The sequence below is a fragment of the Urocitellus parryii genome, chromosome 8 (assembly GCF_045843805.1).
Source record: "Urocitellus parryii isolate mUroPar1 chromosome 8, mUroPar1.hap1, whole genome shotgun sequence".
NCBI lineage: Eukaryota > Metazoa > Chordata > Mammalia > Rodentia > Sciuridae > Urocitellus > Urocitellus parryii.
In genome coordinates, this window is record NC_135538.1 from 22,495,986 (window position 1) to 22,512,861 (window position 16,876).

At 36.5% G+C, this 16,876-nt stretch overlaps 1 protein-coding gene across 4 annotated transcripts in view; it reads right to left on the reverse strand.

The window, feature by feature from the left end:
* The window catches only part of Aig1 (androgen induced 1), a 237,753-nt gene extending 224,526 nt beyond the window's left edge, over positions 1–13,227 (reverse strand). For 3 of the 4 annotated variants that reach the window (XM_026397622.2, XM_077801681.1, XM_026397621.2), the window contains exon 1: positions 12,803–13,006. In XM_026397622.2, coding sequence (XP_026253407.1) covers positions 12,803–12,943 — 141 coding nt within the window. In that variant the 5' untranslated portion in view covers positions 12,944–13,006. Of the gene's footprint in view, positions 1–12,802; positions 13,007–13,109 lie in introns of those variants that run through there. The other variant, XM_077801682.1, reaches the window with a different exon arrangement.
* Positions 13,228–16,876: the final 3,649 nt, after the last annotated feature.

A 16,876-nucleotide genomic window follows, 5' to 3' on the forward strand; every position in this document is an offset into this window, starting at 1 on the left:
TCAACAGAGTCCCAGAAGAAGAGACAAAAGAAATAGTTACAGGGGCTGGGATTGAGGCTCAGTGGTAGAGCCCTTGCCTAGCACATGTGAGGCACAGGGTTTGATTTTCAGCTTCCCATAAAAATAAATAAAATAAAGATATTGTGTCCATCTACAACTAAAATATTTTTTAAAAAAGATATAGTTATAGAAAGAATACCTAAATAAATAATAGCTGTAAACTTCTCAAATGGGTGAAACACACAGACTACATACTCAAGAAGCTCAGCAAACCCCTATCAAGATAAACTCATAAAAACATACCCAGACATGTAATCACCAAAATTATAATAAGGAAAATATTAAAGGTAACTAGAAGAAAAAACATATTACATTCAAGGAAGCAACATGTTGAACTTCTACAAATTTGTTATCCAAAATGAAGGCCAGATGACAATAGCACATGATCTTTCAAGTGGTGAAAGAAAAGAACTGTTACCAGAATTTTATACCCAGCAAAAATATCCTTCAATGAAGGCAAAACTGAAGGAAAACTCAGAGAATCTATAGCCAGTAGACTTCTTAGTAAAATGCTAAATGTAAATTATCAGGCTGATGAAAAATAATACCAAAGGGAAATATGGATATAAGAACTAAAGAAAGAACAATATAAATGGTAAGTATTTGAGTAAATTTAATAGACTATTTTACTCTATTAAGTTCCTTAAAATATTTTACTATAACTAGCAAAAATTATACTATTATCTATGGAGTTATATAAATGCAATAAATAAACTAGTTGCTTTAATTAGATTATGTAAAGCTAAGTTTGTATATAGTAATCTCTGGAGCAATAATTAAAATAATACAACACTGAGGATATAGCTCAGAGGCAGAGCATATATTTTTAGTATGCACAAGACCCCCAAATAAATAAATAAAATAATAGAAGAGATATATATTTGAATAGCCAACAGATAAATTAAAATGAAATGCAGTGTGATAAAAATATTCAAATAATTCAAATGAAGGCAGAAAATAGGAAAAGAAAAACAAAAAGAATAACAAATACTAAAATGACAAGCCTAAATTCAACCATTTTAATAATGGCATCAAATAAAAACAGTGCCTATTAAAACAATGATCACATTAAATTTAAAAATGAGATTCAACTATATATTGTCTGCAAGAAAACTTCCTTGAAGTATACTAATATAGATAAGCTAAAAGTAAAAAGGAGGGCTGGGGATGTGGCTCAAGCGGTAGCACGCTCGCCTGGCGTGCGTGCGGCCCGGGTTCGATCCTCAGCACCACATACAAACAAAGATGTTGTGTCTGCCGAAAACAAACTAACTAAATAAATAAATAGATATTAAAAAAAACTCAAAAAAATAATAATATACAAGTAAAAAGGAACAATACATACTATGCAAACACTAATCAAATAAATCTGTAATAATAGGTTCATTAATATCAGATGAAGAAAATCACCAAGGAAAAAGAATCAAATTGGTAATGACAAAAGAGTCAATTCACCATGATACACATTATTCCTGCATTTGTATGCACTTAACATTGTTCCATGCTCCAAAATACATGATGCAAAAACTGATAGAGTTGGGCCCAGTGACACATGTCTACAACCCAGCTATTTGGTAGGCTGAGGCAGGAGGATCACAAGTTCAAGGTCAGCCTCTGCAACTTAGCAAAATCCTGTCTTAAAACTTAAAAATAAAACAAACAAACAAAAACTTGATAGAACTGAAATGTGAAATAGACAAACACATAATTATACTTACACAGTTTAATTCTCCTTTCTCAGTTAATCAGAGTAAACAGACAGTAAATCAACAAGGATATAGAACACCTGAGCCATAGTATTAACAAACTATGTAATCGACATTTAAGGAACACTCAGTAACAGCAGAATACACATGCCAAGTACACATGGAATATTCAACATGATAGGCAGGTAAAAACAGAAATCAATGAAATTGAAAATGGAATAAAAATAGGAAAAAAGCTACTCATCGGAGGAGAAAAAAAAACAATAAATGTTGAGAAACATTAACCAAACAGATGAAGAAAACAAAAATAAGATACATATTACCAATTCACATCTGAAATGTGGTTATGACTACAAACCCTATGAACAGTAAAAGAAAGATAAGAAGAGGATACTAAAAGGTGGAATGGACCAATTCTGTGAAAGACAAACTATCAAATATCAATTTAAAAAACAACTAATAACCTTAACAGTTCTAGGCTTTGAAATCAACCAAACTAAATTTGCAAATGAAACTTTTCAACAAAAAAAATTACAGTGATTTTCAGTAGTAAATTCTACCAAATATTTCACAAAGAAGCAATACTATTTCTACTTAATCTTTTCCAGAGTACTGTAGAGGAATGAGGCCAGCATAATCTAATATTGAAACCAGACAAAGATTTAAAAAAATTGATGGATATTTTTCAAGAAAAGAGATTAAAAATAGCTCAAAAATTATTAGCAAATCAAATGTGGTATATATAAAGAGGACAATACTTCACAATTAAGTGGCATTTACTCCAGGAACACAAGACCAGTTCAATAAGTAAAAATCAGGTAATATAATTCACCATATTAACAGGAAAAAAAATAAAAACCATATGAAAATATCAGTAGATATAGTTAAACTACATAACAAAATTCAACATCTATTAATACTAAAAAGAAAATTTTCAGAAAACTAGGAATGGAAGGAAATTTAAACTGATAAATATCAGGAAAAAAAAAACTCAATGTAACCCCATAATTACCTGCAAAAGACTGAATGTTTTCCCCTAGGAAGAAACAAGGTAAAGATATCTGCTCACATCTCTTCTATTGGACAGTATACAGACAGTCTTAGCCAATACAATAAAACATGAAAAAGAAATAAAAGCTATGCTGATTAGAAAGGAAAAAGTAAAATGACTCTATTAACAGATAACATGATTATCTACATTATTTTTAAAAATCCTATGGGATCCACCACAGAGTTCCTAGAACTAATAAGTGGGTTTAATAAAATCAGAGGATGTAAAGGCAACATGCAAAAATCAAATATATCTCTACATGCTAACAATAAACAACCAGAAAGTAAAATTTAACAAAATAGTATTATTTGCTTCACTAAGGAGGATACACAGATAACCAATATGCACAAGAAAAATATGAAATGCAAATTATAACCACAATCTGAAATCACTCCAATCAAACACCAATCAAAATGGCTAAAATGTACAATATTGACAATATCTGGCAAGAATGGGGAGAAACTATCATTCACACACATTTGGTGAAGATGTGAAATGGTACTGCCATTCTGGGCAAGAGTTTGGTAGCTTCTTTTAAACTAAAATTGCAACTACCATACAATCCATCAACTGTCCTCTTGGATATTTATGCCAAAGAAATGAAAACTTAAGATCATATAAAAACCTAAGCATAAATGTTCACAGAAGATTTATTTAATAGCCCCGAACCAGAAACAATCCAGATGTCTTTTAATGCACAAATAGTTAAATAAACTGTGGTGTAGCCACAACCATGAAATATTACTTGGCAATGAAAAGAAACAAACTACCAATAGACGTGATAACTTGGATGACTTTCCAGGGAATTATAGTAAGTGAAAAAAGGCAATCCCCAAAAGCCAGATTTCTATGATTGAACTGATGTAACATTCCTGGAATGACAAAATCATAAAAAGAACAAATCAATGGTTGCCTGGTTCAGGGTTGAAGTGGAAGTAAAAGATAGGTATGGTCATAAAAAGACTATGACTGTAAGTTTCTATATCTTGACTGTTTCAATATCAATCTCCTGATTCTAATAATATACAACAGTTTTATAAGATGTGACCATTAGGGGAAACTGTGTAAAGGCAACTACACAGGTGTCTCTGTATTTCTTACAACTGATGTGACTCTACAATTACCTCAAATAAAATGTCAATTAAATATAAAAGGATTAATAAAAATAGTTTAAAGTACCATTCACAACAACCCTAATAAAAATAAAATAAGTATAAACCCAGCAAAATAGGTACATGAGCAATATGCTGAAAACTACAAAACACCAAAGAAAGAAATGTATTTATTTATTTTAGTTGTAGATAAACACAATACCTTTATTTTATTTATTTATTTTTTATGTAGTGCTGAAGATCCAACCCAGTGCCTCACATGTGCCAGTCCAAGTGCTCTACCACTGAGCCACAACCCCAACCCCCAAAGAAATTAACTCAGAAATCTAACTTAAGATGCATACCCCATGTTCCTGAATCGGAAAAATAAATATTAAGATGTCAATGTTCCCTAGATTGTTATTTAGATTCAGTGACATAATGCTAAAGAATACCAGTGGGATTGTGTGTAGATATTGAAAAAAATCGTTTAAAAATTTAGACAGGAAAACAAAGTAATTAGAATACTCTGAACAATCTTTGAAAAAGAACCAAGTTGGAGAACTTAAGGCACTACTTGCTTTCAAGACATACTATAACACTACAACAGTCAAGACAGTGTGATACCGAAGGACAAAGATACTTTTCACTGGCAGAGAACAGAGTTCAGAATTATACATATACAGAGCATGACTTAGGAATCAAAAGCCAATCAAAAGTGAAAGGAAAATCTCTTCAAGAAATGCTGTTGGAAAGACTGCACATCATGCACCAAAAAAAAAAAAAAAAAAAAAGGAAAAGAAAGACTCAAAACTATAAAACTTCTAGAAGGAAAAAGGCAGGGGTGGATCTTTGTGACTTTATTTTAGGCAAAGAGTTCTTAGATACATCAAAAACAGGTTCCAGCTGGGCTCAGTGGTGCACACCTGTAATTTCAGTGGCTTGGAAGGCTGAGGCATGAGAATCGCAAGTTCAAAGCCAGCCTCAGCATTCTAGCGAGGCTCCAGGAAACTCAGTGAGACCCTGTTTCTAATAGAAGACAAAAAAGGGCTGGGGATGTGGCTCAGTGATTAAGTGCCTCTGGGTTCAATCCCCAATAACAACAACAAAAAAAAAAGTTCCATAAAATAAAAAAAATAATAGCTTAGATGTCATCAAAATGATAAACTTTTGCTCTGCCAAAGATATTACTAATAAAATTAAAAGATAAGCCACAGACAGGGAGAAAATATTTGCAAATCACATATTTGACAAAGTATTATTTTTTTGGCATACATAAAATTTCTCAAAGCTTAATAATAAAAAAATCAATTTTTTTATAGGCAAAGATTTGAATCCATCCTTTTTCTTTCTTTCTTTCTTTCTTTCTGTGTGTGTGTGTGTGTGTGTGTGTGTGTTTTGTTCTGCTTTGTTTTGTTTTTATTTGTTTGTTGGTTGGTACCAGAGATTGAAAACAGGAGCACTTTACCTGAACTACTTTCTCAGTCCTTTTAATTTTTTGAGACAGTGTCTTACTACATTGCTGAAGCTGGCCTTAAACTTATGATCCTCCTGGCTCAGCCTCCTAAGTCACTGCAATTATAAGTGAGCACACAACTGCACCCAGCTTGCACACACTCTTTCACAATCACACACACACACATACACACAGGCATACACACAGAGAGAGGATAAAAATGCATAGGAAAATATAATTTAACATCATTAGTCAGGAGAGAAGCACAAATTAAAATCAAGACAATATATCATCAGGCAGACACCTTTTAGAACAGCTAAAACAGAGAAAAACCCATACTGAAAAGGACACAGAGCAACTGAAAAATTTAAATATACTTCAACTTATGGATAGATAAACAAGCTGTGGCACCATGGAATACCACTCAGCAATCAAATGGGACAAATTATTGATATGCAGGACGTGAATGAATCTGAAATGCATTGTGCTAAGTGAAGGACACAGACAGACTCAGAGACATGCTGTAGGCCTATATTTTTTCTAGAAAACAAATCTGCAGTTGGTAAAAGTCAGGGGAGGGTTTGACTATAAAGAGGCCAGCACACATGAAGGAATGCTTTTAGGTGGTTAATTGTAGCCACACAATTCTGTCAAAATTTACAGAGCTTGCACCAACAAGAATTTTGAAGTATGTGAATTAAAAACCAATTTTTAAAAACCATGTGTATACATTGAACTTTCTTCTTAAAGTACATATATGATTGAAAAGAAAAATATCAAAATACTAACATTGATATCTGAGTGATAGCTGTAATTTCTTAAAAATTATATGACTTTTTTCCTGAAATATGACAACATATAAATGTACACACATATATCCATATATATCTGTAGTATGACTGTTTCTGTGTATGTAAATACCACCTTGAAGCACTAAAATACTAAAATGCAAGGAAATTAGGCAGAATTTAAGATGTAATGTATTTTCTTCCCTATGATTTCACATAAATACATATGTATAATAAGTTTTCTTTTTCTTTTTTTGTGCTGCCAAAGTGAGGCAAAAAATGTACAAATTCTCTATATTAGTTATGCATTGCTTTTGAAATTAAAAATTTCAAATTATAATGCAATCTTAGAGAGCTGACATAAGTCAACATGAAGGGGCAGGCACATTGTCTGACATCTTATAATTTCATGCCTCCCTCCTTCATCTTATTCCACTCCCCCAAGAAGCTTATCAAGGGGTGTGTCATTTTCAAAGACATTTCAGTCCCCACTGCACTGGTACAGGACTACGGTGCAGGTGAGAAATGAGTCCTTCAACTTCACAGCCACAGGCTACACCAAAGAAAGCAGTGGTATTATGGACTCCTGAGCAATAAGACTTTTCCAAGCATGCTTGGATCAAAGGAACATCTGATTCAATGTGGAAAATTGTACTATTGTTCATGCTTCCACAGAAACATGTGACAATTCAGGGGAACATAGAGAAACAAATGAAAACCCTCAAGAGCAGCTACCAATTTTGCTAAATGTTATACCAGACACCAGGGAATGGTGAGGATGAGAAAAGAAGTGACCTCAACCAGTGGTCAGATGACTTTCTGTAATTTCAATAACATTTGCAACTAAGAGAGGGAATGGGTAAATCTACCACCAACCACTTCCCCAGATCTGACAAAATCAGGCCCCTGTTTTATGTCTGATCCAAAAGCAACATTTGCACAAAGGTAAGGAGGATTCTCTGCAAAGGATTAATCTCAGGATTATTTTCCAGGTTAGGGAAAAAAAAAAAAACACGATTTGATGCTTTATGCTTATGTGCACATTATGGTCTGAGCCTACTGAAGTAAAATGTGCAGATTCAACCCCCCAAAAGGAAAAGTGAAAAACAACAACAACAACAACAAAATCCCACCTAATTTTGTTCATGAACTTCTGGCCTTTACATGGCATTCTGTGCTTTTCACTGGCTAAACACCATAGTTAGATAATAACATGCAAAAGCTCTTCTCAAGATATTTTATTTCCTATTTAAATTAAGTCATGAACTATAGTCAAGACTGTCTTTTATGATAAGTAGGTAAGTAAATATAAGGCTAACTCAATTGCAAAATTCTGTATACTTATGCAGTTCACTCTGCCTTTTCAACATTTTTCCAAATGTCAAAAATTCTCATGAGCCTTAAAGCAAAAAATGTATCAACCAGGTATACTTGACCATTTCCTGCTTTGAACAGCACAATCTCTTCCACATCAGAGCCCTTATTTATCCGGCTCCTTCTGTGGTTTTCCTGTGGATTTTGATAACAAAAACAACAATGTACCTAGATTATATTACCTTTAACTTCTCCAGAAATTCTTTCCCTCTGCCAAATGTGTTTGGCTTTCATAAAATTACAATAAAAGAAACATCAACTATAAGGACATTCCTGTACATTCTGCCAAAAAAGTAATTTAAGGAATTATCTATCATGCTACCTGATGTACGTTATATGAGGATCTGAGTGATAAATAACCTTGAAAAGTTAATGTGTGGAAAGAAACTGTCTTTTTCCTGATAAATTGGTATGCGTCCTTTATTCCAAATCTAAGGATTATCAAACAATTTCTTCAGTTTTGCATTGGCTACCCTAAAGCTTATTTAATTCATTTCTCAATTGTAAAAACTACCCATCTCTGTGCCTGTTTCTATTTTTTTCTTTTATTTTCAAGTTGTAAGTTTTTACATGTCTTTAATTATGCCATAGTGAAAGCCACTTTAAATATGTTTTGAAAGTAGGCAGAATGCCTACGTGAAGGCTGGGCCCTACAGCTATCCCACATTAAACTACAAAATTCCTAGAGTAGCTTTTATCAAACCAAAATGTGCAATGGAAATCACCTGATAAGCTCAGTAAAATGCAAATTCTGACTCAAGGTGTGGGGTGAAGCCAGCTCCCAGAGATAGCGGCTCATGTGGGTCTCAGCCCACCCTTTGAGTAGGCAGCATCTTGGCAACAATATACTGCCAATGCATGAATGAAAAGTCCAGTACAGGAGGAATAATGAGGATCATAAACAGTAAGTACCATAAAGCAGAGCAAAAGAGATAGCCAGATCTCTGTTCCAATCTTTAAAAATCCAACTCTCAAACCCAATATCATTATTAATTTAATTTTTAATAACAAACTCCCAGTTTATGTTTTTCAAAGAAGTTGGTTCTGACTTATTTGTTAGGCAATTTACCATACACATTCAAATAAAGTTCTGGTTGATATGCTGTTTAAAATTTCTATTATTTTTAATATTTCGGGAGGAGAAAAGAAAAGAATGCTCATTAAAAATCTGGAAAGGGAAAATTCCCATATACCCCAAGTCCTAGGGTGAAGCTTCAAATTACAGCTGCCGTTTTCATTTATTTATTGCTGGTTTTATTTTGATTCTTCTTTTTTTATTGTCTTTGGCAGTATCTATGAGAAGGATCACAGCAAGGAATAAGGGAACAAGTCTCCATCATTTTAAGAAAATTCATCAGTTGTGATATTTATTAAGGAAATACTGGAACATCAGTTTGTTTAAAATTTTCAGTTTTTTTCCAGATTATTTCCAGTTAAGAGGATTCCTTCCCTTAGCCTTGGCCTGGCATTTTGCAAACAATAGTTTCTTAAATAATTCACAGTTAAGAAAAGGCCTAGGGCTGGGGTTGTGGCTCAGCGGTAAATTGATTGCCTAGCATGAGCAAGGCCCTGAGTTTGATCCTCAGCACCACATAAAAATAAATACAGGTATTGTGTCCAACTACAATTTAAAAAATAAATATTAAAAAATATATTTAAAAACAAAGAGAAAAGTCCTAACATTTTCCAATGTTTTTCAGTCTATAAATTCTCACACTGCACATTACATGCATGTCTTCTCCACAGAGTTTCATGGGTAAAAACCTATGTTTTGGTTAAAGATAAAATTAGCCAGTTATTTAATATACAAGGACTAGTAGAGTATTTTGTTTCACATAAGTAAAAAAAAAAAAATTAGATTTTTTTTCCAGGTCAGAAGCTTTAAAGCCAAATGTATGAGTTTTCTATTGCTCCTGTAAGAAGTTACTATTAGTTCAGTGGCTTAAACAACACAAGTAATTGTTTCACAATTCCTGAGGTCAGAAAGTCCAAAACTGGTTTTATTGGGTTAAAACTCAGGGCTGTGTTCTTCCAGAAACTCCAGTGGAAAATCCATTTTCCTTATTCTCAGTTTCTAAATGCCTTTCACACTCCTTGGCTCATGACTCCTCTTCCATTCAGCACCAGCAATGTTGATGATCTATTTGTGACTTTCCTCCTCAGTCACATCTTCTTTCAAATGACTCTTCTGTTTCCTCATTCCATCTCTAAGGACCCTCAAGATTCTGTGGTAGTGTCCATTCCGATTGTATTATCATCATTCTTTGAGAATAAGAATCATTCCAAAAGAACCAAAGCCATAACATTGGGCCCAACTAGATATTCCAGAATAATCCCCCTATTTTAAGGTCAGTTGACCAGCAATCTTCATTCCCTTTGCTATACAATATAACATATTCACAGGTTCTGGCCATGAGGATGTTGAAATCTTTGGGGACCCATAATTCTGCCTACCACACCAAGACAGTGTTTCTTTTTCCATTTACTAACTTGAACTTTCAAAAAATGATCAGGTTCTTTTACAATCTTTCAATACTAGGAAAAGAAGCTCTTGGGCCATAATAGTATGTGGTAATAATAACATGCTTTCCAGTTTTTGACCATGAGCTCTGATGCTATTAGAATGACTTTCATACCCACAGAGCAATGCAAATACAGCTAGAGGCCACTACCATGGAATCATCTGCACCTGGAGACATTAGTCTGAATTTCCCGACTCCCATTAGAGTAAACTGATGCCATAGACCATGGAATCCAACTGTGACCATCAGGATTAATGCCCTGACTCTGCAACCAGGTTGGCCAGAAAAAGAGCCTTCTTATTAAAATTCTGATGAAGCTAAACCCTCTTCCAAATTGCTCCAATAAGTTTAGAATCATTAAAATTGTCAAAGGCACTAGGAAATAAAGTTCATTCAGTATCTTCTTAAGTACACAAAAAAATGTAAAATTAAACAGGTACATTTTAGTAGCCTCATCTTTTCATGCCATGATGGCAGACTGACAAGATGGTTGTTTTAAGCTCTAAGGACTTGAAATCTCTAATAAAAAGAGTAACACTTTGCATGTGAGCTTTTACAAATATATTTCAGACATACTTTCTCACAGGAACTCTTGGCTAAGTATAATTATTGTATTTCAATCAGGAGCCACAAAGTGTAAAGATTTTGAAGGGTTGGCTAAAGGCCCTATACACACACAGGGCCAAATATAAATACAAAAGTACAAGTTTTATATTTGAATCTATCATCTAAATACTGGAATAGAAAACAAAAGTATAGTTTTGAGATTACTGATGTTTAAAATAGGCAAGTCCAATAATCAAATGTTAAAATAGAAACTGCATGACAGCACATCAGACTGACTCTACTACCATTCCATGTCACACAAAGGTTACAGGAGGTGTATTGTTTCTTGTGAGCCTTGTTTTCTAACACATTAGAAGCGATGCCATTGTGAGAAAGCAGTCCCTTCCCTTGGGGTAACCAACACACTCAATTTCCACCCCTCTCACCACTGATCCATTCACTTGTTCTCCGCAAAATAGCATCTAAGGCAAGGGCAGGGCTGTGCACTGTTTGAAGAATCTATGGCTCCCTCCTTAGCAACACTCAAATGGGCCAGTCAGTTCTAAGATCTGCCTTAGGAATGGGATAAGGAGTTTTGTTCACCTAGGCCCTTAAAAGAATTCTGAATATCTATGTGTGTATTTTTAAATACATCTAAACATCTTTAACTTAAGATTAAATACTTGAAGAAGGGACATGATTTCTGGTGCTCTGTATATGGTACTTGTGTCTTTTACACATCTTTACCAGAACCTTAGGGATATAGAGATAATTCATTCAATCTATGCAAAATTTCTGCATAACATAATTGGTGAAGCCAATTCTTATTGATAAGCTACTCAATCCAATGAGTCTTTCTGTCAAAACAACTCCAATTGGTTTTCGATCAGATATGAAGATAGTCCTGGTGACAGTCACATATTTTCTGAATGCTAAAAGGAGCATTCAGAAAAAATAAGAGACACAGCCTTGGCATTTGCTCCTCACCTGGATGAATGGAGAGGAAGAAAGGCTATTGGAAAGAAATTCACATGCTCAGAGGCAGATTAGTTTCAAGAAAGAGTTGAAAGTGGAAGATTTGAAAATGAAAACTTGGAGCACTCCATGTGTGCCTAGGATTGCTGGGGAAAAGAATTTAAATTGCTCTCTGAAATATATTGCAAATATAGGTGGTATTCTAAAGCCTCTAATGGCTTTTTTTTTTTTTTTGAGGCATACTGAACCTTTGGAAAGACCTTAAAGTAAGTATCAAGTTCTCTTTATCAAAATGAAGGTTCAATCAAAGTGATGACAGCTGTGGTGTGTGGCCAACCTTGTGTAAATCTTGAACAGACAGTTCCAGCATTCCAGCAGCTGGTTCTGCATTTTCTCTGAGTCCTTTAGAACTCTATTGCTTTTGTTTTAACCCTCTGCCCATGCTTGATAGTCTTTTTGTGTGCTTGTGTGTGTGTTTGTGTGTGTGTCCTGAGCTTAGTCACCTTTGGCCCAGAAGTTCCAAAAGTGTCCCTGTGGAAGCCCTTTTAGTGCCAGAAACAGACAACCTTTAAAATAATAATAACCTATACCTGATATCATGTGGTGCCAACAGAGGACCTGCTTATGCAAACACTGCAAACTTATACCAGAGGAGACCAAGAGCAGTGCACAGCCACAGTAGGAATACACTTTGAAAATCTCTCTCCCTTGATGTTTCTAGGGCAAAGGTTGTAAGGAAACTATTGACAATGGGCAAAAAAACAGATGCAAACAAGTTAAGTTTATTAGGTGCTTCATCTGTCATAGAAGAGGGATTTGGGCGCTTTCACAGAAGCTTCAAGTAACTAGACAATACCCAGTTTCCTTCGATGCTGCAAATTTATCCGATGGCGATGGCGGGTGCTCTAGAAAGCACCTTGAGGGCGAATGCGACTGAGGCCACTCGTGATCAAGGTCGTCGGATGCTTTGGGTAGATGATGAATCTTCTCATGTCACCTCTTAGAAGCAGGTCTGTGTCCCTCTCCACGCCCCACCTCCATTCATCCCCAGCTATCAGGTAACGGTGGGTGGTTCCAAAGGTGCCACAGCGGAGGCAGCCAGGCCTTCAGACGCTGTGAAGCGTCACTGGGAAGGCGCGAGCACAGGGGAAGGCGCGCAGGTGCTGGCGCCCCCGAAACGCACACGGGACACCGGGCGCAGGGCGGGCGGTTGGGGGGAGGGGACGGCCTTACCAGATCAATGAACGTCAGAAATTTCCAGCTCCCTCCGTAGGTCTGATGCGAGGGCATTTCGATGGCCTTGTAATTGCACAGGATAGAGCAATAGGACAGCAGGATCGCCACCCGCAGCACCTGGCAGGGGACAAGCGCCATGTTCGCGAGAGGCCTGGGCGGGCCGGGCGGCGCGGAGGGCGCGCGGGCGGCGCCAGGCGCGCGGGGGCGAGCGCCGTGGGAACCCGGACGCGGCGTGACAGGGGGCGGGGGCTGCGGGAGAGCGCGTGCCCCGCGGGACAAGCGCGGCCGCGAGAGCCCGGGCGACCTGCGCGGGCGGGGCGTTGTTTGTGGGCGCTCCCGGTGGCCGGCTGCGGCCAGGCGGGCGGCGTGGCGTCATCTCTTCCGTCACCTTCGTCATTCTGCTCCTGCTTTCGCGGGGCCCGGGAGACCCGGCCGGGGGCGCCCTCTAGGCGTCCCGGGAAGGGGTGGGCGGGCTCCGAGAGTGTCACCCGGGCTCGGGAAGTGCACAGTGACTTGGAGAACTGCCGCTGATGGCATCTGCCGGGCGTGGAGGGAGCAGGGCCCGGGCGAGGGGGCCAGGAACCTGGATTGAATCAGGGGACCCTCCTGTCAACCAGTGTTCCAGCCCCTGGGACGCTGCTCTGGGCCAGGCGAGGTGCCCAGTGCGGGTCCAGGGGAGGTGTCAGCGCTGTCAGGTCGCCCCTGACTCATAAATCGTGCTTTCAGGCGGGGACTACCCTGCACTGTTCTGCAAGAGGTTTATCATCCTGACAACAAACAACACAAGCTAGAATATGAACTTTGGACAAGAGGTTTATAAATGTAAAGCTATAAAGAAAGTAGTGCCAGGTAACACTTGCTGCTAAAGACTCCATTCAATTCAAAAACAAAACCCATGTGCTGTAACTTAAGTCCTTGGGGCATTAAACTCACTTTTACCCATTGACTTCCGCCGCCCCACCCCACCCGCAGTACGAAACCAGAGCTTAATGGGACGAAAATAAATATAAACTGGATTCCCTCTGCCTTCCAGTAAATGTTGTCACTCTAAAGTTGCCTCAGTCTGTGGGCAGCATTTTTTTTTTTTCCCTTAAATCATGATCGTATTTCAACCAACCAGATGCAGGGTCACACTGTGATAGACCACATAGGTATTTCCTGTGGATCCATTTAAAACAGGTGTCCTCTCCAAATAGTCTCTGAGTCAGAGAGGATGTGGAGTAAGAAGTGGCTGGGTAAGCATAGCTTCAGAGGTAAAGAGAAAGTAGCAAATCAGAATGTTTTCCTGCGTTATTTTCAATGAACATCTAAACTAAAAAGAGACCCACTAGATTTTCTGAAATTGGCTTTGTAATTTTGCTCATAGAAATTGAAGTCACAAGGTTGTATTAGCATAAGATTGTTCTTCATTGATGATTTATAGACTTACTGTCATGTAATAGTTGGGTCTATTTTTGTGTGTATCCTTGTTACATATTCATAAGTTCCCAAAAAAGATTTTTTGGAGACTTACCTAGCTATCAAAGGCCTTGACAAAGTTTTGTGTGTTAATGTGATATTCTCAAAGTTGGATGTACCTTTCCTAGCTTAGATTTTAGAAAATCATCTTAAGACTCCCTGTCCCCATCATTACAAAATAAAATGATATTTCCATAAAGCTCTTTAAATTTTTTTCCTATGGTCAGTTTCTTTTCAAATAAATAATACTTAAGTGTTCAAACATAATAGGTTTGGTTGTGTTGTGTGATTTGCTAACCATAATGAGATAGTTCTATATATTTTTCTTTTTTAATATTTATATTTTTAGGTGTAGATGGACACAGCACAATGCCTTTTTATTTTTATGTGGTGCTGAGGATCGAACCTGGGTTCTGTCCGTGCTAGGCGAGGACTCTACCGCTGAGCCACAATCCCAGCCCCAGAGATTCTATATTTTAAAAAATGAAGCATTTGCATAAAGCTTGACTCAAATACTATTTTATGAGAATGTCAGTCTACAATTTTTAGAACTTCTTAATCACTATTTGTAAACATGTCCAGGGTTGCTCTCTTTGATTTTAATCCATATCTAATAATGTTATTCATGTTTTACAGATATTCTTTGTGATATAATATTGATATACACACAGATTATATTTTACAGTGTAAATAATACAATAGGCTATTGCTCTTAGAACTTCACTCAGTAGGTTATTTCTTTTTATAAACTGTAATACATTACTCACTTCTACGTGTGTATGATGATTCCACATTTGATTTAAGGAATACTGTTTACATTCTATAGAAGAAATATCTGCATGCCACTTTTTAAATTTTTTTCTTCTACTGCACCATTAATGAGATGGAAAAGAAAATCCTTGTCCTACTGAGTTTGATGGATACTAGTAAACATAAGAAACACCAAGGGAAGATTTCAAACCCTATTTTAACTTGTAGTTATTTTAATGTTCTTACTCTTAAGGCTATATAAGGGCTGAGAATACTCTAAGTACTTCTAAAAACTGATACAAATTCTGTGTGTGTGTGTGTGTGTGTGTGTGTGTGTGTGTGTGTGTGTGTTTGGAAGGGGAGAACTTGGACATATTGGTGGTGATAATACCTGCTAATTTTGGAAATGACAAGAACCCCTGTGTCTCCCTTATGTTGTATTCCAAGAAGCCAACTTCATTTAAGTATAGGTCTTTGCTTTAAAATTCTAGAGGAAGAACTGTGTTTATGTAAAGTTTATGATAATCAATGTTTATGCATTTATTTTAGTTCTGCATTTACATTAAATAAGCAATTTCTAACAATATCAATATATTTGGACCAATAATTTATCCCCCTTCACACTTTTTTGCCACCACAGGGGTGGAAGTCAGGACATGTCCTTTTCAGAGGCTTGGGCATTGGAAAAATCCTCTCACTATTGCAACCTTTCAGATGCTTTTTTTTTTCTTTATTATGAAAGTAGCATGTTGATAATATGAAAATAGGAAAAAATTCAACATTAGCTCCACCCAGAGAAAACACTGAATATTTTAGCATTTTCTTGCCTGTTTTTTTTATAATGCCTAGTTAGATGGGTGTAACCTACTATATAACCATTTGCATCATTTAAATTTATCTCTTAAGTTTAATGAGAATTTTCCCTCATGTAAAATTTGTGAAAATCATGTTTAATGATTGCATAGTGCAACATAATACGGATATATCATATTTTGCTTAAACTTTTCCCTGTTCTTAGATATTTAGGTTGTTTCCAGTTTTTTATCACCAAAAGTACACTGTAATGTCTGTGTTTTGAATTGAGAAAGTCACTTTTCAAGTATTATTTGGAGCTCAAAACCAATTAAGAAACCACACTTTTATAACCTAACACGTATACTTGTTCACACCTGTTTATATGAGCTGAGGTGCCAAGGAGAGTGCTTTTGCCCTGAAGAGCAGTTGAGAAAGACTAAGCGAAGTAGGTAAAAAATCATTTTTCCTGAAATTGATGCTCATTATAGCTTTTAAATTTTGCCTTAGATATAAAATGTAGTGCCAATACATTTGATTAGCCAGATATTTTTCCTATTAACCAGGAAGAGTTGTTTTTTGTAGGCCAAATGGAACAGCAGGCACTAGCAGTTTTGTTGATGTTGCTGACTATACCAGATTTGCTGATTTGAAAATGGATTGTTTGTTATAGAGATCTTTGCTAAGGTATGAGATATCTAAATGCTAAGAATTCTATCAAGAATTGTTAAAAAGCTTTAGAAAAGTTAGTGTGTAGATCAGTGCACAGATCTCATTCATAAGTAAAGTATCCTACTGCTAACAGTGTGCTGGCCAATGCTCCTTGTCCTGCTTGGAATGTTCTCTCTTCACATACAGTCAAACCCAGCCCATCCCATAAGACATGGTGTTTAAGCCCATATCATCTGAGAACCCCCCTTTGGGGTTTATGATCTGGCCTTCCTATTCAGAATGATCAACCTGCGTGGTTCATTGGTGGTTCAAATTCTACATATATAACCTGTACTCATTATTTCCTTCTCAAAAATTGCCCTCTCTGCAGTTCCTAATTTCTGGAAATAGTACCTGCCT